The 24,613-nt window shown below is 46.4% G+C and overlaps 1 protein-coding gene across 7 annotated transcripts in view; it reads left to right on the forward strand.

Moving 5' to 3' along the window:
• The window catches only part of ROBO2 (roundabout guidance receptor 2), a 1,624,265-nt gene that overhangs the window by 1,506,610 nt on the left and 93,042 nt on the right, over window positions 1-24,613 (forward strand). For all 7 annotated transcript variants that reach the window (XM_075335083.1, XM_075335084.1, XM_075335077.1 and 4 more), the window contains exons 15-16: window positions 9,922-10,046; window positions 13,961-14,132. In XM_075335083.1, coding sequence (XP_075191198.1) covers window positions 9,922-10,046; window positions 13,961-14,132 — 297 coding nt within the window. The remainder of the gene's footprint in view (window positions 1-9,921; window positions 10,047-13,960; window positions 14,133-24,613) is intronic.

The following is a 24,613-nucleotide window of genomic DNA, read 5'->3' on the forward strand; positions in this document are numbered from 1 at the left end:
TGTTCCTTTGTCCATGGTGTGCAACATAATCAAGAAGTTTACAACCCATGGCACTGTAGCTAATCTCCCTGGATGTGGATGGCAGAGAAAAACTAATGAAAGTTTGCAGTGCAGGGTAGTCTGGATGGTGAATAAGCCACCTCAATCAAGTTCCAAAAAAATTCAAGCTGTCCTGCAGGCTCAGGGGCCATTAGGGTTGGCACGGACTATCTGTCAACATTTTAATTAAATGAAATGCTATGGAGGAAACCCAGGAGGACTCCACTGCTGACACAGAGACCTAAAACAGCTAGACTGAAGTTTACCAAAATGTACGTGAGTAAGCCAAAATCCTTCTGGGAAAGCATCTTATGGACAGATGAGACCAAGATAGAGCTTTTTGGTAAAGCACATCATTCTACTGTTTACTGAAAATGGAATGAGGCCTACAAAGAAAAGAACACAGTACCTACAGTCAAATATGGTGGAGGTCCAAAGATGTTTTTGGGTTGCTTTTCTGCCTCTGTCACTGGGTGCCTTGACTGTCAGATGCAAGATGTCATGAAATCTGAAGTTTACCAAACGATTTTGGGTCACAATATAGTGCCCAGTGTCAGAAAGTTGAGTTTGCGTCCTAGTTCATGGGTCTTCCAGCTGGACAATGACCCCAAACATACTTCAAGAAACACCATCAATGGATGGAAACAAAGTAACTGAGGGTTTTGAAGTGGCAGTAATGAGTCCCGATCTAAATCCCATTGAACACCTGTAAAGAGATATTAAAATTTCTGTTGGGAGAAGGCACCTTCAAATATGAGAGACCTGGAGCAGTTTGCAAAAGAAGAGTGATCAAAACTTCACGTTAAGAGGTGTAAGAAGCTTGTTGATGGGTGTGCAACAAAATATTTGAGGGATCAACAATAATGTTGTCGGGACCATTTTTGGAGTTTTGTGTAAACTTATGTCCAGTTTGCATATTCCCATTTTTCTAATTTTTTTTTGTTGTTCCAAAACACATAAAGGAAATAACCATGTGTATAGCAATAGAAGTGTAATTGAACTTCATTTTTTGGAACAATTCAAAGATGTCAATACTTTCGGACATGACTATGTATGTATATATACAGTACAGACCAAAAGTTTGGACACACTTTCTCATTCAAAGAGTTTTCTTTATTTTCAGGACTCTGAAAATTGTAGATTCACATTGAAGGCATTAAAACATGTGGAATGAAATACTTAAAAAAAGTGTGAAACAACTGAAAATATGTCTTCTATTCTAGGTTCTTCAAAGTAGCCACCTTTTGCTTTGATTACTGCTTTGCACACTCTTTGCATTCTCATGATGAGCTTCAAGAGGTAGTCACCGGAAATGGTTTTCCAACAGTCTTGAAGGAGTTCCCAGAGATGCTTAGCACTTGTTGGCCCTTTTGCCTTCACTCTGCGGTCCAGCTCACCCCAAACCATCTCGATTGGGTTCAGGTCTGGTGACTGTGGAGGCCAGGTCATCTGGCGTAGCACCCCATCACTCTTCTTCTTAGTCAAATAGCCCTTACACAGCCTGAAGGTGTGTTTAGGGTCATTGTCCTGTTGAAAAATAAATGATGGTCCAACTAAACGTAAACCGGATAGAATAACACGCCGCTGCAAGATGCTGTGGTAGCCATGCTGGTTCTGTATGCCTTCAAATTTGAATAAATCCCCAACAGTGTCACCAGCAAAGCACCCCCACACCATCACACCTCCTCCTCCATGCTTCATGGTGGCAACCAGCCATGTAGAGTCCATCCGTTCACCTTTTCTGCAAAGACACGGTGGTTGGATCCAAAGATCTCAAATTTGGACTCATCAGACCAAAGCACAGATTTCCACTGATCTAATGTCCTTTCCTTGTGTTCTTTAGCCCAAACAAGTCTCTTCTGCTTGTTGCCTGTCCTTAGCAGTGGTTTCCTAGCAGCTATTTTACCATGAAGGCCTGCTGCACAAAGTCTCCTCTTAACAGTTGTTCTAGAGATGAGAAGGTGTGTCCAAACTTTTGGTCTGTATTGTATATATATATATATATATATATATATATATATATATATATATATATATATACACACACACAGAGAGGGAGAAAAAATTGTGTTCTGGGATTTCTTGTGTTTTTACCAAACGCTCCATTACTGCTAGGTTCACAAATACTGGAACCCGTCTTCTGGATTCTGGATTGTTGATGGTTGCTTTCAAACTCAATAGTGTCTGTTAGGCTACTTTCACACATCCGGCTTGAGCTCTGGGGCTCAATCCGGCTGTACAAGCTATGCAACGGATGCTGTGAAAACACCGCATCCTTTGCATAAGTTTTTCCTTTGCGGCCAGTCCGGTTTTTGCCGCTTGCGGCATGCTACTGAGCATGCGCAGTGGCAAAAACCGCATGCGGCGGCCGGATGCGGTTATTGCCGCATCGCGCCGCATCCGGCCGCCATAGGCATGCATTGAAAAATGCGCCGCATCGGCCGAATGCGGCGCGATGCGGTTTTTTTGCCACACGAAAAAACGTGCCAGGCAACGTTCCATTCGGCCGCCGCATCGGCTAAATCTGCCGCATGCGGCAAAAACCGGACGGTACGCAAGGCCATGCGGCACTAATTAAAGTCTATGCAGGAAAATCGCAACCGGCAGCAAAAAAAACCGGTTGCGATTTTCCTGCAAAGTGCCGGATTGTGCCGCATTGCAAAAACCGGAGGTGTGAAAGCAGCCTTAGTGAATTAGTCAGAAAATGGATCCATTATTATGGGAAGTCATTACATTACTATTATGACAGAGGATAAGCTTTTGGTAATCCGTTTAACGCGTTACTAACGCATTACCTATCATCTATCTTACCCTATATAAGTTAGATTGTCATTATTCTGGACCCCCCAAAAATGAATACCATCTGGTACCTGTTGCTTACATGAGACTATCTCAGTCCAATTGCCACCACTTCTTACTTGGACCATTCAGCACATGCCTACCGCATCTACTTATATATCTTCACGTATGAGTCAGAAATTCTGTTTATCCAAAGTAGTCCCAGTGATGGTGTCATGTATATGGTGCATGTAAGACACAGATGGGAACTAAAGGACTACGTACTGGAATTCATCAAGCATAGGCTATTTTTATTACCTTTCCTTTGTTTCTTTGAATATTCACAGAATTTGGTCTTTGATATTTGAAACTGCAAAAGGCAGACAAGAACAGAGAAATCAATAGATAGTTTCTGTTCTAAGTCTGTGAACTATTGATTGGATATTGAATTGATTTTGTATAATTGATTAGCGAGTACCTTGGCTCAACACAGGAGATGGACAGTGCATAGAAACTGTCTATTTCATAGGATGTGAATTCTTGGGAGTGAAGGGCGACCTCCATAAATATTATTTGCCAAAACAGCAATTTCTTATAATAGAAATTATGGTTATGTCTTTCAACTCATGCTACAGGTGGGTTTGGTGTTGGCTTTACACTCAATTTTAGCTATGAAGTTCCCAAAAAAATATATAAATAAAAATTGTCCCATTTCTCTTGGACTGGTGAATATAAATACATTTTGAGATCAATTGAAGTTATTATACACATTTCCAAAGCAGTTGTGAAAAGAGTGCTGAGTTAAACTAAACATGATTCAACTTGCTCGAATTTGGAGTGGAATGGATTGGAGAAAACTTTCTTTAAAATGCTGGCCAATGTCACTAGGATGACTAGTAGAGATGAGCGAACCCATTGAAGTTCGGTTTGGCAGGTTTAGCCACACCTTAGATAAAGTTCTGTTCTGGACCCGGACTTGACCTGAACCCCATTTGAAGTCACTAATTGGGCAGTTTGGGTCTCTGCCCACATACAGCCATCCAAAAACAGATCACTTCCGGAGCAGAGATGACGGGGTTTTTATTTTGTTTTATGCACACTACATTCGATCATGCTCTTGTTACCCCAAGTGTGAGATGTTCATACAATGCAAGTGCTCACACTGGGCTGAGCACCAAGTGTATCCGAGCACAGAGATGCTTAATCCAGTGGTTACCATACTTAAAGCACTCGAACTTGAAATATATATTTTTTTGGGTAAAGTATGTGTTCGTTACGAGCACCGAACTCTAAAGTTTGGGGAGGGCTATCGGAATGTTTAAGGGTGTTGGAAGGCACCAACCAGGTGCGGATATATCATTGGTGTACCTGCGGCCGCACACATGGTCCAAGAGGTAAGGGGGCTCATTTCTACTTCTAAAGCAGGTGGAAATGTGCATTTTTATGAGCTCTTGTGCTGCAAAGGGCCCATGTAATGTTCTTGCACAGGGGCACTTTTCTTTCTGTGTCTGCTTGTGGCACGAACAACCATTGTGCCTGAGGCAAGGTGTTTAGGTATAGGGTAAGAACATTTATGAAAGGAAATCCTACCTACAGCTCTTTGCAAGATTTACAAAATTTGTTTAAAGAGGTGGTTCACTACTCTTCAAAACTTGGCATATCCCATTAAAACTGATAGGGAAGGCTTTTGTCAAATACCTTGTTCAGCCAATTCTGCCTCTGAGTGGCGCTATTGCGGTCCGCCCATCTCCATGAAGTGACTACCAGGGATCTGACCTCTGAGATCTGATGATGTCACGTAAACTTCCAGTTGACCTGACATTTCCGAGCCAGGCCCCGGTCTCTGTGAGTGACAGGGTTGTGGTTGGTGTTTCACTGCTCATCACAGCCCATCATCTCCCTGCTCTGTCCTTCACTGCAGAGCACCACAAGCAGGAGCAAAGTTGGGCTGTTACAACCGGTGAAACACCACACACAGCCCAGTCATTCAGGAAGACTGGGACCGGGTTCGGTAATGTTAGGTCAACAGGTAGTTGACGTGACTTCACCGGATCTCGGGGGTCAGTTCATGGGGATGAGCGGACCGCAATAGTGCTTCTCAGAGGCAGAAATGGCTGAACATGGTATTTCGAAAAAGCCTTCCCTATCAGTTTTAGGCTGGTTTCAGACGTCCGTGTTTCAGGTACATGTGACATCCGTTTTTAACCCGGATGCCACATGTACTCATGTTATTATTTGCTGTTACTCACATGTCCGTGTTTTCACACGGACCGTGTGACCTCTCATGACCCTGCACGCACACACGCAGGCATGTCTATTTTTTCTCCAGCAGCACGAGTGTCACACGGATCGCACACTGATGTGATCCGTGTGACATCAGTGTGACATGTACCGGAGAAATCACGGGTCTTTTTAATAAAAAGATTTTCTATATTTACCTGTATCTAGCCATGGTGTGTCTGGCTCTGCTGCCTCCCACTCCTGACCCCCGCCCATTATACTCACTGACTGTTCAGTCCACTAAGGAGCTGGAAGCCGGAGCAGCGCTGGGGACTTCAGTGCCGGAGACCGCATTGCTGGGTGAGTATACAGCATTGTGTGTGTGTGTGTGTGTGTGTGTGTGTGTTCAGTGCATACATGCATGTGTACTATGTATGTATGTACTCAGTGTATCCATGTATGTCTGCTATGTGTGTATACATATCTATATATATAATTGCCTTATTCTGTCTGTCTGTCTGTCTGTCTGTCTGTCATGCTTCAAAATTGTGTCCTTCCGGTGACATTGTGTCCTTACGGTGACACAAAGCTGATTGGCCGCTGGGCTCGCCATGGCCCCGCCCCCCCACACCGATTGGCCGCTCGCCCAGGCTGCGCCCCCACACGGATTGGCCAGCCGCTCGCCCAGGCTCCGCCCCCCCCCACAGATTGGCCTCTCGCCCCGGCACCCTGCAGGCATTGGCAACTCGGCCACGCCACGCCCCGCCCCCCTCACGCAATGGACGTTAGCTCTGCCCCCCGCGCATTCCCCGAACTGACACGGTCACTGCTCCCAGGTGAGTACTGTACAACCCCCCCCCCCCCAACGGGAGCCCACATCAGCGTACGCCGCCAACCCAGCCGACACTTACCCTCGCATTGCTGGCCTTGCCGCCGTATGCTGGTGTGGGCTCCCGTGCGAGTGGGGGACGTGATGCGCTGGTAACCATGCTAGCATAGTTACCAGCACATCAAGGTCCTGCAGCGGCGGAAGATCCACACGCACACACATGACAGCACACACACACACACACATACACACACATCAGATCACACTCACTCTCACAAACACCTCACATACACATCGCATCCACACACTCACAGCATCCGGCGATATCGCTTGCTTCTCGGCCTCGATACTGTGCTGTTGTGACCTTCCAGGACCTGCCGGAGGATCACATGGCCAGAAGCATGTGGTATCTCCGGATGTTGTGAGTATGAGCGCGTATGTGCAATATAGTCAATGTGTGTGTGTGTGAGTGTATGCGATCGGGTGTGTGTCGGTGTGTGTGAGTGTATGCGATCGGGTGTGTGTCGGTGTGTGTGAGTGTATGCGATCGGATCTGTGAGTGTCGGCAGAGGAGCATGGCGTGCTGGAGGAGGCTGGGAGGAGAGAGGCTGATCCTGGGGAAGGCTGGGATGGGGAGGCTGATGCTACGGACAGAGAGGCTGATGCTGGGATGAGAGAGGCTGATGCTGGGATGAGAGAGGCTGATGCTGGGGACAGAGAGGCTGATGCTGGGGACAAAGAGGCTGATGCTGGGGACAGAGAGGCTGATGCTGGGGACAGAGAGGCTGATGCTGGGGACAGAGGCTGATGCTGGGGACAGAGGCTGATGCTGGGGACAGAGAGGCTGATGCTGGGGACAGAGAGGCTGATGCTGGGGACAGAGAGGCTGATGCTGGGATGAGAGAGGCTGATCCTGGGGAAGGCTGGGATGGAGAGGCTGATGCTGGGGACAGAGAGGCTGATGCTGGGGACAGAGAGGCTGATGCTGGGGACAGAGAGGCTGATGCTGGGATGAGAGAGGCTGATCCAGGGGAAGGCTGGGATGGAGAGGCTGATGCGGGGGACAGAGAGGCTGATGCTGGGGACAGAGAGGCTGATGCTGGGGACAGAGAGGCTGATGCTGAGGACAGAGAGGCTGATGCTAGGGACAGAGAGGCTGATGCTTGGGACAGAGAGGCTGATGCTAGGGACAGAGAGGCTGATGCTAGGGACAGAGAGGCTGATGCTGGGGACAGAGAGGCTGATGCTGGGGACAGAGAGGCTGATGCTGGGGACAGAGAGGCTGATGCTGGGGACAGAGAGGCTGATGCTGGGGACAGAGAGGCTGATGCTGGGGACAGAGAGGCTGATGCTGGGGACAGAGAGGCTGATGCTGGGGACAGAGAGGCTGATGCTTGGGACAGAGAGGCTGATGCTGGGGACAGAGTGGCTGATGCTGCGGGGAGAGAGGCTGACGCTGGGAGGAGAGAGGCTGATGCTGCGGGTAGAGAGGCTGATGCTGGCGCAGCATGGCGGATGGAGCACGTTTCGGAGTGCGCAGCATGGCGGATGGAGCATGTTTGGGAGTGCGCAGCATGGCGGATGGAGCACGTTTGGGAGTGCGCAGCATGGCGGATGGAGCAAGTTTGGGAGTGAGCAGCATGGCGGATGGAGCACGTTTGGGAGTGCGCAGCATGGCGGATGGAGCACGTTTGGGAGTGCGCAGCATGGCGGATGGAGCACGTTTGGGAGTGCGCAGCATGGCGGATGGAGCACGTTTGGGAGTGCGCAGCATGGCGGATGGCGCACGTTTGGGAGTGCGCAGCATGGCGGATGGACCACGTTTGGGAGTGCGCAGGATGGGAGATGGAGCACGATGGGGGGTGCGCAGCTTAGGGGATGGAGCACGTTTGGGAGTGCGCAGCATGGCGTATGGAGCACGTTTGGGAGTGCGCAGCATGGGGGATGCAGCACGATGGGGAGTGCGGAGTATGGCGGATGTAGCACGTTTGGGAGTGCGCAGCATGGCGGATGGACCACGTTTGGGAGTGCGCAGCATGGCGGATGCAGCACGTTTGGGAGTGCGCAGCATGGGAGATGGAGCACGATGGGGAGTGCGCTGCATGGGGGATGGAGCACGATAGGGAGTGCGGAGTATGGCGGATGGAGCACGTTTGGGAGTGCGCAGCATGGCGGATGGAGCACGTTTGGGAGTGCGCAGCATGGGAGATGGAGCACGATGGGGAGTGCGCAGCATGGCGGATGGAGCACGTTTGAGAGTGCGCAGCATGGCGGATGGAGCACGTTTGGGAGTGCGCAGCATGGGAGATGGAGCACGATGGGGAGTGCGCAGCATGGCGGATGGAGCACGTTTGGGAGTGCGCAGCATGGGGGATGGAGCACGATGGGGAGTGCGCTGCATGGCGGATGGAGCACGATGGGGAGTGCGGAGTATGGCGGATGGAGCACATTTGGGAGTGCGCAGCATGGCGGATTGAGCACGTTTGGGAGTGCGCAGCATGGGGGATGGAGCACGATCGGGAGTGCGCAGCATGGCGGATGGAGCACGTTTGGGAGTGCGCAGCATGGGGGATGGAGCACGATGGGGAGTGCGCTGCATGGCGGATGGAGCACGTTTACGAGTGCGTAGGATGGGAGATGAAGCACGATGGGGGGTGCGCAGCATAGGGGATGGAGCATGATGGTGAGTGCGTTGCATGGGGGATGGAGCACGATGGGAAGTGCACACCTCCCCCCAACACACACATGCGCGCGCACTGCACAACACACCACACACACACACTGGGAACCACAAACAACTGCCCTACACAGACACCCACACACAGACAACGCTGCACACACAAATATACGCACATACCGCACAACACACACATTGCACAAAACATACCTCCCCCCAAAACACACCACACACACACAAACCGCGCAACACACACACAACGCTACAGACACACAGCGCTCCACAAACAACGCAACACACAAACAACACCGCTCTCACCCCCCGCCACACCCAGACAACACCCAGAACATGTACAGCGCCCTACACAAACACTTGGTAACTACACACAACAACATCTATATATATATATATATATAACAAAAATCATACAGGAACTACACAATACGTAAATTCTAGAATACCCGATGCCTCCTTCTAGTGTGTGTATATGTGCTCAGTGTATACTTGTGTGTGTGTCCTGGAGGTGTGTGCATGTGTGTGTGTGTAGTGAGAACCTGGAAGCCGGAGCATCGCGGGGACAGCATCAGGATATCATCAGAGTTGATTGGGAACTCCGATGACCTCCTAGATGCCACTTTGCTTGTAGAATAGTCACCTGACCCCACGATGCTGTCGCCAGCGCTGCTCCGGCTTCCATGTCCTGAGTGCAGTGAATAATCGATGAATATAATGAGCGGCTGTCAGTAGCGCGAGGCAGCAGAGGCGGAGACAGCAGGTAAATATGGAAAATCTTCTTATTTCACAGACCCGTGTTTTCTCCGGTACCTGTCACAAGTATCCAAACACAGATGTCACACGCGTGACACGTGTGACACACATGTGACCATAACCATGCATGTGACTGGTACATGATTAAACACGGACGTCTGAAACCGACCTTACAGAGATGTGAACCACCTCTTTAAGCGTGCTACTAACTACATTTGGTGGATTTTTCTCCTATGACGTATGGTTTAAGGCTGCCGCTTGTTTATAAATTGACCCGGATCAATAATACAAATATTCTCATGAATGATATTTGTAATCTGTAACATAGCGAGGGTTTCGTACAGAGATCGGTGCGACTGTGCGGTAACAAATGAGAAGGTTTATTTTGTGCTGAAGAACAAATAAGCAGAATGCTGTCTTTTTATTAAACAGATGTTATCACAACAGCTAATATTTCAAGCTCGGCTCCTTGCAATGTTTGCATATTCAAGTCCGCAGGGATCTTGAGCAAAGGGTTCTGCATGCCTGGATATACATTCGGTTACTAAAAATGAGACTTCAGCTCAAAGGATTAATGTCTCTTTCCTATTTTTCTCTTCACCTGCTCTAGCCCCAAGTGCTCCGCCGCAGTCTGTTACAGTTTTGACAGTCGGGAGCAACAATAGCACAAGTATCAGCGTCTCCTGGGACCCGCCTCCATCCGATCACCAGAATGGAATTATTCAGGACTACCGGGTAATGCTGTTTTCTTCTCTACAACACAAACAGACAATATCTAAAAAATAAAATATAATACAAATATAATGTGGAATTTATTCCTTTATTTATTACGTTGCTTGCTCAATATATTTTGGAAAGCAATATCATTTTCATCTTCCATCTGAGCCCAACAAGCCCATTATTACCATCTTCAGTGAATTTGACATGTTCCCAGGGATTATCCTCTGTGCAAATGTAAGATCCTAAAATACATAGTCATCATGTGTCTTTATTTGGCAAGATCAATATTACGTCAAGATTTATTAACCCCCATGCAGATATTAACCTCGGCTTTACCTCTCTCAATACTTAGCGATTTCATAAATTCATCTTGATGGTCGCAGCATTTTACATTCTTCATATTAGGTTTAAGGCAGATTAACATATGATTAACTTCTTCATAACGCTGATAGCAGTCAGAAGGATGGAGATTATTATCAACCGAGATAAAGCCGAAATCACACCCGCGGCTGCAATTTATAGATTTTGCCGATTGTCATATAATGTGTAAGGCGGGCCTTGCACACTACGACATCGCAGGTGCGATGTCGGTGGGGTCAAATTGAAAATGACGCACTTCCGGCATCACATGCGACATCGTAGTGTGTAAAGGCTCGATGATACGATTAACGAGCGCAAAAGCGTCGTAATCGTATCATCGGTGCAGCGTCGGCGTAATCCATGATTACGCTGACGCGACAGTCCGATGTTGTTCCTCGCTCCTGCGGCAGCACACATCGCTGTGTGTGAAGCCGCAGGAGCGAGGAACATCTCCTACCGGCGTCACTGCGGCTTCCGTAGGATATGCGGAAGGAAGGAGATGGGCGGGATGTTTACATCCCACTCATCTCCGCCCCTCCGCTCCGATTGGCCGCCTGGCGTGTGACGTCGCTATGACACAGCACGACCCGCCCCCTTAACAAGGAGGCGGGTCGCCGGCCAGAGCAATTGTCGCAGGACAGGTGAGTCCATGTGAAGCTGCCGTAGCGATAATGTTCGCTACGGCAGCTATCACAAGGAAATCGCTGGTGCGACGGGGGCGGGTACTATCGCGCTCGGCATCGCAGCATCAGCCTGCGATGTCGCAGTGTGCAAAGTACCCCTTAGGAGAATGATCATTTACATTAGATTTGTTGTTTAGGAATCTTAAAGGGGTTTACCACTTCGAAAATTACGTACAAGTCTGTCCTGTGGTTGGAAAAGTTGAGCTTGTTTAGAGTAGAAAAAAAAGATACAAGGTGTCATGCCCTGTCCGGATCCGCACATGCAGATTAATTCTACGGCATCGGACTCTGTTCACATTTCAGAATCCAACAGGCAACCTGGTTTCTCTTAAGTGCTCAGCTTTGCTGAGTTGTTTTACTGCTCCCAGCCATGCAGGAGTTAATCCTTTTTTGGAGCAGTGTGCAACTCTTCAGAGAGTCAGGTTGCTAATTACAATACACAGCTGGTCTCTTCCTATTTAAGACTGAGAAGTGTAGTAGCAGATCGCCGAACATAGCTTCAGCTTAGCTCCAGCGATCCCGGTCTTAGTGGTTATTCCATTCATGGGGAACTACAGTTGCTGTTTTGCGTGATATGAATGTTCACCTGTTGTGAGCTTATTATCTACCTATTTCTTTATTCCCCTGTTCAAATATTGTCTCCCCTTTGTGTTTGAGTGCAGTGTGGAGGAGATTTCATCCTCCCTTGTCCGTGTCTTTTCTGTGGGGATTTTGTTACTGGGTTTCCGGCCGGCTCCTGGGGTGGGGGGAGTAAGAGCAGTGCTCAGACAGGAGTCAGGGTCACGCTGGGGGCTCGGACTTGGCTACCAGACAGCTTACATCTGAGATAAGGGACAGCACAGGGTTTCGAGTCTAAAGGTACCGTCACACTAAGCAACTTACCAGCGATCCCAACAACGATAGGGATCGCTGGTAAGTTGCTAGGAGGTTGCTGGTGAGATGTCACACTGCGACGCTCCAGCGATCCCACCAGCAACCTGACCTGGCAGGGATCGCTGGAGCGTGGCTACACGAGTTGCTGGTGAGCTCACCAGCAACCAGTGACAAGCCCCCAGCGCCGCGTGGAAGATGCTGCGCTTGGTAACTAAGGTAAATATCGGGTAACCAACCCGATATTTACCTTGGTTACCACCGCACGGAGCTACACGTGCAGAGAGTAGGGAGCAGCGCACACTGAGCGCTGGCTCCCTGCTCTCCTAGTTACAGCACACATCGGGTTAATTACTCGATGTGTGCTGCAGCTACATGTGCACAGAGCAGGGAGCAGCGCACACCGCTTAGCGCTGGCTCCCTGCTCTCCTAGTTACAGCACACATCGGGTTAATTAACCTGATGTGTGCTGCAGCTAAATGTGCACAGAGCAGGGAGCAGCGCACACCGCTTAGCGCTGGCTCCCTGCTCTCCTAGTTACAGCACACATCGGGTTAATTAACCTGATGTGTGCTGCAGCTAAATGTGCACAGAGCAGGGAGCAGCGCACACCGCTTAGCGCTGGCTCCCTGCTCTCCTAGTTACAGCACACATCGGGTTAATTAACCTGATGTGTGCTGCAGCTAAATGTGCACAGAGCAGGGAGCAGCGCACAATGCTTAGCGCTGGCTCCCTGCCCTCCTAGCTACAGCACACATCGGGTTAATTAACCCGATGTGTGCTGCAGCTACATGTGCACAGAGCAGGAGCCGGCACTGACAGTGAGAGCGGCGGAGGCTGGTAACAAAGGTAAATATCGGGTAACCAAGGACAGGGCTTCTTGGTTACCCGATGTTTACATTGGTTACCAGCCTCCGCAGAAGCCGGCTCCTGCTGTCTGCACATTTAGTTGTTGCTGTCTCGCTGTCACACACAGCGATCTGTGCTTCACAGCGGGACAGCAACAACTAAAAAATGGCCCAGGACATTCAGGAACAACCAACGACCTCACAGCAGGGGCCAGGTTGTTGCTGGATGTCACACACAGCAACATCGCTAGCAACGTCACAAAAGTTGTTCGTTAGCAGCGATGTTGCTAGCGATGTTGCTTAGTGTGACGGGGCCTTAAAGAGTAGGAGGATGGCAATCGTAAGATGAGAGGAGGCACCAGATCAAGACCAGAGATGCCCATTGGACCGGACCGCCCCATAGGTGAGTATAATAAAAGCAGTTTGGGGGCACATACTCTATATTGGAAAATCCTAATGACAGCTTCCCATTAACCTTCACACATTCCTGTGGTGGAGCGAATAAAACTTTTACAGGATAAAAAAACAATGTCTATTATTTGGATAACATTAAGTTTCCTTGCTATTATTAACGATCCAAAAAAAAAAAATGAGATATAGCTGTCCTACCTGCACCTGGACCCCATACTAACGCAAGTTCTGAGCCGTGACCCCCTTACCGACATGCTTTATGTGACCAGAATAATGTGGACATCGTCAATAGATTCACATTTAATGATGTGAGCTGAAAAGAGAGTTTTCCCCGGGCATGTTTTCTTCTGACACCACATATTACACATCGTCCTTCCATATTACTTCTAGTGCAGCGTCTCAACAGAAGGAAAACCTTACTGGTTATAAGAAGCAATTAAAGGATATACTTCAGTCGACAGATGGAAAACATATGGGGGTTTTAGTAGCCATTTTAGATCAAATAAATATCTTTTTTTTTCTCTTCAGCCATTTCAGTTTTCAGCGCTGGGCTAAAGTGTTTTTATATGTTAGAAATCTGGAGTACATTGGAAAAAGCATTTTCCTTCAGTAAAAGCCCCATCATCTCAGATATCTCCTATGTATCAGCCCTCTGGAGTTGTTGCGAATACATCATTGCGGATCATTAATAAATAGTGTATAAATTGTGATATCTACATATTTACTATAAAAATATGATATAATTATTATTTTACAGATTTGGTGTCTAGGCAACGAGACCCGGTTCCACATCAACAAGACGGTCGATGCGGCCATTCGTTCGGTGGTGATCGGAGGCCTTTTTCCCGGGATACAATACAAGGTTGAGGTTGCTGCAAGCACAAGTGCTGGAATTGGAGTAAAAAGTGACCCTCAACATATATTAATAGGTAAGGATTATTGTCTATAATGAAATATGGTCTCTGTTAAATCATTTAGCAGATTATATGATTCAGCCATAGGAGTTGTAGAATAAAGGTTTATGGGCCCCAATACAGATTTTCTACCCCAACCATTTAATACTGTTCCTTTATAGGTGGCAGAGGGTCCATTGAGTCCTAAATAAATTATTAAGTAGAGTTGCAGATCTAGCAATGGTTACCTTGACTCAGATAACACATAGATGCAATATCACACCAGAAAAAAGTGTAATTCAACTCCTAACTTAAAGGGGTTGTCCACTACTTTTACACTGATGGCCAATCCTCAGGATAGGTCATCAATGTCTGATCGGCCGGGGTCCGACAACCCACACCCCCGCTGATCAGCTGTTATCAGTCACGGTGGCGGCAGCAGACAGCCGGAAATGCTCAGCTCAGGCACTGCTCCATCTTCTGATAGTGGCTGCTGCTGGATACTGCAAATCCACCTCCAATTGATATGAATTTGTTGGGGATAGGGCCTCATCTGGTTGAAGCTAATCTCCCAAGAGAAAAAAGAAAGATTGCATACATTGAAATCCTACATGCTCAATCCTTCTTTTTCCCGGCTTCAGGGAAAGTCAGGAGACTCCAATACAGATTATATGGTTGGCCAATCCTAATGAAATTCATGTAAATAGTATGGTATATTTACCAACAGCTCTATTAATAAGACAGGGATATTAAATATCCCCACCAGGAGCACCTGCCAAGTCCCCGAATGAGCAGGATTGTCCACTTTTAGGCAGGGTTTTTATAAAGCCTGCCTCTGTTTGGATCAAGACATGTGCAGATTTGCTTGGACTGTTTCCTGGAAAATTCCATAGTGTTGGCCCCTATGGTATGGTGTCACAGGATTGACAGAAAGGGCAATGACTGGAGAGGAGCCCCTGCACTGGCCCTCAGACTAAGTGTACCCTAGGCTTTCCCTCAATCCAGAGGTACGCTTGAAGGTAGTGAGTTCTAGGCCCCCAGCGTCACCCTATCTCCTGTCTTCAGCCCTGATTGTAAGACCTCCTCCCACAACCCACCACCCAAGGGGAAGGGCAAGGACAGAAGAAAAAAAACCCCACCAACAAATACAGACAGGGGTAAAAACAAAACTCATGCACACCTTAAACCTACACCAGGGAACTACAAAAGGTGAACTGGGAGGGTTAACAAAAGAAAGGAGAAAGTGATAAAACTGGCTACTTTCACACAACACCCCAGACAACGACAGTAGCAGCAAAAATCACGCCCTCACAGCTCTAGGCCTAGCTCCAGACTAACCTAATTAATTGGCACCCTCTGCTAGGAGCAGAAAGTTTTTAACCAGGCCAGAAGTGGTCATCAGGGAAAACACCTGGGCAGAGTTAATGAGCTTGCCCCTATCAAGAAGAACTGACATAAACCCTATACCTGCCAAAAGAAAAACACAAGTTTAATGTTTATGGCCTCAGATGATAAGCAAGAGTCCAATCTCAAAAAGAGAAGACCATGACATATGGGCAATCTAACTTTTGATTCCTGTACCATTTCAAGGGTCTTAATTAGCCACAGTAGTTTCTTGTATTGTATGTGCATTATTGACGAGAACAATACACTATTTGTAACATTTGAGGTCTTAGTACTACATGGCATGCTGTATATGATATATTGCAATTTCCAGAATGTTTAAGAATGTAATACATTGCTCTTTGCACACTCATGGTGCCCCTTGTGAAGCATTCGAGTCCATGTGTTGTAGCTAGACTCAACACTGTTCATTAATAGCTAATGCATAATATGACTCCTATAATGAACACATGATTCGACGTTAGAGAATTGCTTGGATTTCAGATCTGGGGCTTTTCAGACCCGTCTTGCTCCTTTGCCAGTGTATTACCATTGATGGTGTCACTGGGGATTTCTCCAGGATATAGAAGTGCAGCTGTAATCAAATCAGCAGAGCATTCAGCTGAACACAAACCTATGATGGCTTCTCGGCTCCATTCCACCTTGGAGTAGACGACGCTGCTCAACATGAGCTCATTCAGATGCATTAACAAACAATGCGAGATATCTGGATATATTAGTATAAAATAGGCACAGTCTATTACCTCACCTAATCACTCCTCCCTAATGTCTGCTGTCCTGTTCTCCACCACCGAATGGTTTCACCGAGCTAAAAATATTTAAGCCCTTGGTGTAAAGTATATTTTTCTAATATATTACAGCATTTGACTATTTTATAGAAGAATAAACAAAAAAGGCAAAAACTATCATTTACGAAATTAAAAAAATAGCTATCCTTATGTAAAAATTTCCCATGAATGTGAAGTGCAAATATTCGACATTGGCAGTGACAGTTGTCACATGAGATACCTACATGACCATTTCACTCTCTACCGCAAAATGTTTTTACATCTGCAGTGGCGCAGAATACTAGCTAAATGCATTCAGTGCATGCCATGGTGGAAACAAACAGAAAATGGCCCCTATGCAAGAATATATGGGCCCTTATCACTCCAAAAACTCATCAAAATGCTGTGTATTCCGCTTGTTTGGAGGTAGAAGTTGTATCTCACAACCAGACAGTAGATCTTGGATTTATTCCAAGGATGCATTGTATTTTAAGAACTCAACAACCTTTGAGTTAATAAATAGTAAAATCGAATTTAAGAAATTCTCCTTCCCCTTCTAGTTGAACCTACCATCCGCTCTGAAAAAAGGAGCTCAAATTTGCCTTGGTCACAGAAATACATACTGCTCAGTGAGGGGTCAGGAGACACCTCCTATTGCAGTGGGAGGGGAGGAGTGAGAAGCAGAGGCTGGCACAGAAAGAGCTTTCAAACAAGTCTTTTGTCTCACTCTAGGCCTAGATTCCATCTACACTGCTCAGTATTGCTGTATAACGTCTTCTACTTTGCTGCAGCTTCTCAATTTGAGCTAACTAGAGAATGAAGAGCAGGAATCCATCCCTGTGTGCTGTGCTGTGTAAAGGAGATGATATAGCATCTAGTTTATTCCCACCAGCTCAGAGTCAAGTGCAAATTAAGAGTTAGGGGTACTTTGCACCTTGCGACATCACTAGCATTGGCTAGTGATGCCGAGAGCGATAGTACCCGCCCCCGTCGCACATGCGATATCTTGTGATAGCTGCCGTAGCGAACATTATCACTACGGCAGCTTCACACGCACATACCTGCCGTGCGATGTCACTCTGGACGGCGACCCGCCTCCTTCCTAAGGGGGCGGGTCGTGCGGCACCACAGCGACGTCACACGGCAGGCGGTCAATAGAAGTGGAGGGGCTGAGATGAGCGGGACGTAAATATCCCGCCCACCTCCTTTTTTACGCATAGCCGGTGGAGGCAGGTAGATGTTCCTCGCTCCTGCGGCTTCACACACAGCGATGTGTGCTGCCGCAGGAATGAGGAACAACATCGTATCTATAATTGGTGCGACATTATGAAAATGACCGACACTACACAGATCACCGATTTTCAACGCTTTTGCGATCGTTTATTGGCGCATCTAGGCTTTACACGTTGCGCCGTCGTTACCAGCGCCGGATGTGCGTCACTTTCGATTTGACCCTAACAATATCACAGTAGCAATGTCGCAGCGTGCAAAGTACCCCTTAGTGCCTAGAAAGGGGAAATTTAGTGAATTTTAAGAATTCGAGTAACGATGGTTCTAAAATGGTGTTATTGCTCATATAAAAGCAAATGACAGCTCATTCTGAATAGTTACTTAAAAGTATAATTACCATTTTAAGATAGCTAACCAGTAAATAAATGTATAATCTATCCATTGAATAGGTGATTATAATACATGTTTGTTAGGGATCCAAGAATGAGGATCCCAAAGTCACTTCTATGGGACTAGCAAGGGTAGCTGTTCCACCAGTTCAATGGAAGTGAATGGAGCTGTTGTCATTAGAGATGAGCGAACCTGAGGTTCAGTGTTCAGTGTTCATACCAAACACAGACTTTACAAAAAAAACAGAGGTCGGGTTCAGAGATCGGGTGCTTTAAGTATGCAAACCATTTGTGCGAGCAGCGCTATGCTTGAATACGCTCGGTGCTCAGCCCAGTGTGAGCCACTTGCAGTTTTTGAGTGGTTTGCACTGGGGGTAACAGCAGCATGATCAGATATAGTGTGCACCAATGAAAAAAATGGAAAGCCCCTCCCCCCTCTCGGAAGTGCTCTGTTTATGGATAGCTGCATGTGGGTGGAGATCCGAACTGCTCAATTAGTGACTTCCATTGGGGTTCAGGTCTGAACTTTATCTAAAGTCCTGCTGAACCCACCGAACTGAACTTCCACTGGGTCGCACATCTCTAGTGGTCATACATAAGCACTACCGCTTCAATCACACAGGACACTTTGGGACCCAAGTTCTATGGATCTGTGGCATCTTAATAGTTGAACACCCAATGAGCATACATTTATCCCCTTGTTATGTATATGTCATAAAAGTAGTGGTAAGACCCCTATAGTCTTCATTCATGCCATGCACAAAGGCTGGCCTCGCACAGTACCTTCTATTGATGCACCCCATGTAATATAGTACCTAAATAATAAAGTCATAAAGTGCCCAAGTAAACACTGCCAGGTAGCCAAACTTATGGTGCACAATAGGCACCATACGTTTGCACCAAAGAAATGATGGGGCTCCAGGTGCCAATGGTGATCCTTCACACATATGGTTGTACACCCATAAGGATGGCCCTCATTCAGCTAAATATGTTACTGGGAGAGTAGACAACAAGTTTGGCAGTGTAGACCACAAGCTTGGCAGTGTAGACCACAAGCTTGGCAGTGTAGACCACAAGTTTAGCAGTGTAGACCACAAGCTTGGCAGTATAGACCACAAGCTTAGCAGTGTAGACCACAAGCTTGGCAGTATAGACCACAAGCTTGGTAGTGTAGACCACAAGCTTGGCAGTGTAGACCACAAGCTTGGTAGTGTAGACCACAAGCTTGGCAGTGTAGACCACAAGCTTGGCAGTGTAGACCACAAGCTTAGCAGTGTAGACCACAAGCTTGGCAGTATAGACCACAAGCTTGGTAGTGTAGACCACAAGCTTGGCAGTGTAGACCACAAGCTTGGCAGTGTAGACCACAAGCTTAGTGGTGTAGACCACAAGCTTGGCAGTGTAGACCACAATCTTAGCAGTGTAGACCACAAGCTTGGCAGTATAGACCACAAGTTTGGTAGTGTAGACCACAAGCTTGGCAGTGTAGACCACAAGCTTGGCAGTGTAGACCACAAGTTTAGCAGTGTAGACCACAAGCTTGGCAGTATAGACCACAAGCTTAGCAGTGTAGACCACAAGCTTGGCAGTATAGACCACAAGCTTGGTAGTGTAGACCACAAGCTTGGCAGTGTAGACCACAAGCTTGGTAGTGTAGACCACAAGCTTGGCAGTGTAGACCACAAGCTTGGCAGTGTAGACCACAAGCTTAGCAGTGTAGACCACAAGCTTGGCAGTATAGACCACAAGCTTGGTAGTGTAGACCACAAGCTTGGCAGTGTAGACCACAAGCTTGGCAGTGTAGACCACAAGCTTAGTGGTGTAGACCACAAGCTTGGCAGTGTAGACCACAATCTTAGCAGTGTAGACCACAAGCTTGGCAGTATAGACCACAAGTTTGGTAGTGTAGACCACAAGCTTGGCAGTGTAGACCACAAGCTTGGCGGTGTAGACCACAAGCTTGGCAGTGTAGACCACAAGCTTGGCAGTGTAGACCACAAGCTTGGCAATGTAGACCTCAAGCTTGGCAGTGTAGACCTCAAGCTTGGCGGTGTAGACCACAAGCTTGGTAGTGATCATTGATGCTTGATGATAATTGTTCTTCCAGTATGAGTGCAGATTTTTTTTTCCTGTGGTCTCATTGAACCTATTGAGGGCAGATAATGAATATTTTCATCATCTATACATCCTCCCCCATGCTGCGTTCTATTTTCAGCGTCTTGTGACAAAAAGAGTCAGTAGGTGCTAAGTGCCTCATGTCTCCTTGGAAGCAGTGGCTCCTAGTAAGTCAATAGGTTACATCCTCTTATTTTATGGTTCATTAGTTACACCTTGCATGTAGCTCCTAATACCTAATTAATATCACTAGTTCATAGGAAATTGATAAGCTGCCGTATCATAATGATTGGTTCTGCCCATGACACGGCTTTCCTCTGTGTGTGTAGGAAGGGGAATTTAATGCTTCTACACAGCTGTCTGATACTTGAGACCTTTACCCTGGACCCAGACATATCTATGTATTATTCACCACAATATATGGAAATAATAGACGTACAGAGCGAGTTATTCAATAATTATATTAGGATTTAAAAAAAAAAATGAGTTCATTATCTCCTTTGGGTCGTCTGGTACAGATTACAGCTAAGTACAATTATAAGAACGTTGGATTGCAGTAACCTTTTTGCTGTGTATAAAAGTGGTTTCATTTACATTTGTTCAGTATTCACCAGGGCATTAATGAGTTTGCAGTTCATGTTATAAGCGAGAGCGGAGAGTGAAGAAACCAGTCTTTTCTATGGAATAATGCCCATAAGTGGCCGATACAATGTAATGGGGACGACGGTTAATTTTTTTGTAAAATAATTGTGCACTCTTTCATTCCAAAGCATACGTAAGGTTTTACTATGGCCCAAAAAGTAATTTATTATGTGGAACATACCGTATATATATATATATATATATATATATATATATATATATATATATATATATATATACATACTGGGTATATATACAGTATATGTGTGTATATATATATATCACTGTTAAAGGGAATGTGTCATCAGAGAATAACCTATATGGCCTATAGGATTCCAACCTGTGTGTAGCAATACAATACAGCATGGGTACGGCAATGACGCCGACTCTGTGCAGTAGGGAAGAGGAATTTTTTCACTCAAATTAGGTGAGTATGAACCTACAGGATAGCACAAATGTGCCATTATTTTGGATTAGATACCCAGCAGTCATCATTACTTTTTAAAGGGCACGACAGAGGCAATAATAAAACCTAAAATGAGACCCTAGGGTGCCTCACAATAATAATAATATCCTTCTGTGACTCCAAGTAATAATTAATCATACCTCCTTTGTTCTCTTATTAATAATAACTTTCATTGTCCCTCAGTGTGCCTTGCTTCCTTTTAATAATGTCCCCCTCAGTGTGCTTCCCTTCCTTTTGATAATTTCCCCCTCAATGTGCCACCCTTCCTTTTGATAATGTCCCCCTCAGTGTGCTTCCCTTCCTTTGATAATTTCCCCCTCAATGTGCCACCCTTCCTTTTGATAATGTCCCCCTCAGTGTGCTTCCCTTCCTTTGATAATTTCCCCCTCAGTGTGCCACCCTTCCTTTTGATAATGTCCCCCTCAGTGTGCTTCCCTTCCTTCGATAATGTCCCCCTCAGTGTGCTTCCCTTCCTTTGATAATGTCCCCCTCAGTGTGCTTCCCTTCCTTTGATAATTTCCCCCTCAGTGTGCCACCCTTCCTTTTGATAATACCCCCCACCAGTGTGCATCCCTTCCTTTTAATAATGTCCCCCTCAGTGTGCCACCCTTCCTTTGATAATTTCCCCCTCAGTGTGCCACCCTTCCTTTGATAATTACCCCTCAGTGTGCCACCCTTCCTTTTGATAATGTCCCCCTCAGTGTGCTTCCCTTCCTTTGATAATTTCCCCCTCAGTGTGCCACCCTTCCTTTTGATAATGTCCCCCTCAGTGTGCTTCCATTCCTTTTAAAATTGTTACCCTAGTGTGCTTCCCTTCATTTTATTAATGTCCCCTTCAGTGTTCCTCCTTTTCTTTTGATAATGTCCCTGTCAGTGTACCTCCCAACCTTTTGATAATGTCCCCCTCAGTGTGCTTCCCTTCCTTTTATTAATGTCCCCGTCAGTGTGCCTCGCTTTCTTTTGATAATGTCCCCCAGTGTGCCTCCCATCCTTTTAATAATGTTCCTGTCAGTTTGCCTTCTTTCCTTTTGATAATTTTCCCCAGTGTGCCTCCCTTCCTTTTGATAATGTTCCCCCAGTGAGCCTCCCTTTTTTTTCATAATGTTCCTTAAGTGTGCTTCCCTTCCTTTTGATAATGTTCCCCCAGCGTGCCTCCCTTACTTTTGATAAGGTTCCCCCAGTGAGCCTCCCTTTTTTTCATAATGTTCCCCCAGTGTGCCTCCCTTCCATTTGATAATGTCGCATTGGGCTCCACAAGCTCAAGGTATGCCACTGCCTAACAAGCCACTTATTAGTAATAATATAATCCTCCTGTAATTATTTAAAGAATAAAATAAAGGAATCCTGACCTTCCATGCCGAGGTGTGAGTTGCTCCTCCTCTGCAGTCTGTGGGCTGGCACAGATGGCACAATAATGGGATGTCATCGTTCCGCCTGACATTTTCCCTGTTGTGCCAGCCTCCTGCAGGCAGGAAGTTGTCTGGAGCCTGCCTGACTAAGCTGTGGGTAGATCTCTGCTCAGCTACAGTTTTGTCACGAGTGTGTGACGTGTTACAGATAGTCATGTGGTTTCTGGCCGTAGAAGGTCACAACGTTTGGCTGTGCAGAATGACTTTCCATTTTTCCTGCTGTCGATATTCGTTGGTATAGGTAGCTTTCCTGCTGAATTCATCTCTCTCCCTTTTGAACCCAGCGGGAGCTCAACCTCCACCCAGCTACTGATCATCAGTATTCCCTTGGTGTTTTGATACCCTTTCCTTCCTTTGGACTAGTGCTGATGATATTCTTGAGTTCATTCAGGCCTTGGTTACAAGCAGGCGGCTTGTACTCCTCTATGGTATCATTGCAGAAAGCTTTGCTGAACTTCTATGTCTGTCATCTGCAGATAAGTTGTTCATACTTTTCCCCTTGTGTGTCCCCCTGGTGTCATCTATAGTGGTTAGTGGTGTTGATGAAGAGCTCATCCCATCTGTTCCGTATTCAGGGCCAGCACTACAGATATCTAAGGTCATGTATCCGGCTAGGCGCATCGGTGTAGAACCTATCTAGATTGGTGAGGAACCCCAGGAACAAGTAGTAGGTTTGGTCAAGGGTCGCTATCTTCCCTTTCTCTAGACACAGGGTTTCCCCTTCTCTCCCTTTCGCCATGTGCTTGGTACTTCCCCATACCTAGCGTGACACGTTTTTCCAAATAATCCTAATGGTGCCGATCGTGTTGAAAGTGTTGCGGTCCGGTGCAGCCCATCTGGCATTTTCCAGAATTCTCAGTTGGCCAGCCCTGCCTCTTATTACGTTGCAGCTTTAAGAATATGTATAGAAGGAGCCAATTAATTAATTAATTAATTAACACTATTAATCTCTATAATCTTGGTCTCTGCTTGCATCAGAGCTGCCTTTTTTATTTGGTCTCTACTCAGATCGTAGCTTGCTTTTTTAATTGGTGTCTGCTCGCACCATAGCTTCCTTTATTTGGTCTCTGCTTGCACCGTAGCTGCCTTTTTTATTTGGTCTCTGCTCGCACCATACCTTCCTTTTTTATTTGGTGTCTGCTCACACCATAGCTGTCTTTTTTATTTGGTTTCTCCTCACACCATACCTTCCTTTTTTATTTGGTGTCTGCTCGCACCATGGCTTCCTTTTTTCTTTGGTTTCTCCTCGCACCATACCTTCCTTATTTATTTGGTGTCTGCTCGCACCATACCTTCCTTTTTTATTTGGTGTCTGCTCGCACTCTAGCTGCCTTTTTTATTTGGTCTCTGCTCGCACTCTAGCTGCCTTTTTTATTTGGTCTCTGCTCGCACTCTACTGCCTTTTTTATTTGGTCTCTGCTCGCACTCTACTGCCTTTTTTTTCTTGGTCTCTGCTCGCACCATACCTTCCTTTTTTATTTGGTCTCTGCTCGCACTCTACTGCCTTTTTTTTTCTTGGTCTCTGCTCGCACCATACCTTCCTTTTTTATTTGGTGTCTGCTCGCAATTATAATGCAGCCACTGGTGTGGTATATAATTAGAAGGACCTGAAATACAGCAATAATACCTAAAAAATAACTTTTATTAGTTCTTCTAAAAATAGGGAAGGATCACCTTGCCTATGCATAAAAAATATTCAGCTTAAGGGTTAAATGAATTGCAAGATCCTCCATAAAAATAGGGGGACTAGCATACCCTGTAGACATGCAATAACACCTAAATATCAATTGGTGCTGGCAGATATAAATATTTATTTAACCGAGATGGCCAAGATTTTTCACACAACTGCCTACTCAGACCCTGTTCACAAATCGGCAGCAGTGTTAATCACATCCAATACTACCCTCCAGTTGATAACAGGAGGTTTTTTAGTGACCATGACACCCACAGGTGTTTGGTCAGAAGGAACAATATTCCTCACATCCGGTTAAAAAATTAGCAATAGGACTTCCGGGAGGCGGAGCTACGAGGTAGCTGCTTTTATCATGAGCTCCTGCAGCAGCCTAGGCCAAAAACGTTATCCAGGCCCATCCTA

The sequence above is a fragment of the Anomaloglossus baeobatrachus genome, chromosome 2 (assembly GCF_048569485.1).
Source record: "Anomaloglossus baeobatrachus isolate aAnoBae1 chromosome 2, aAnoBae1.hap1, whole genome shotgun sequence".
In the NCBI taxonomy this organism is placed as follows: domain Eukaryota; kingdom Metazoa; phylum Chordata; class Amphibia; order Anura; family Aromobatidae; genus Anomaloglossus; species Anomaloglossus baeobatrachus.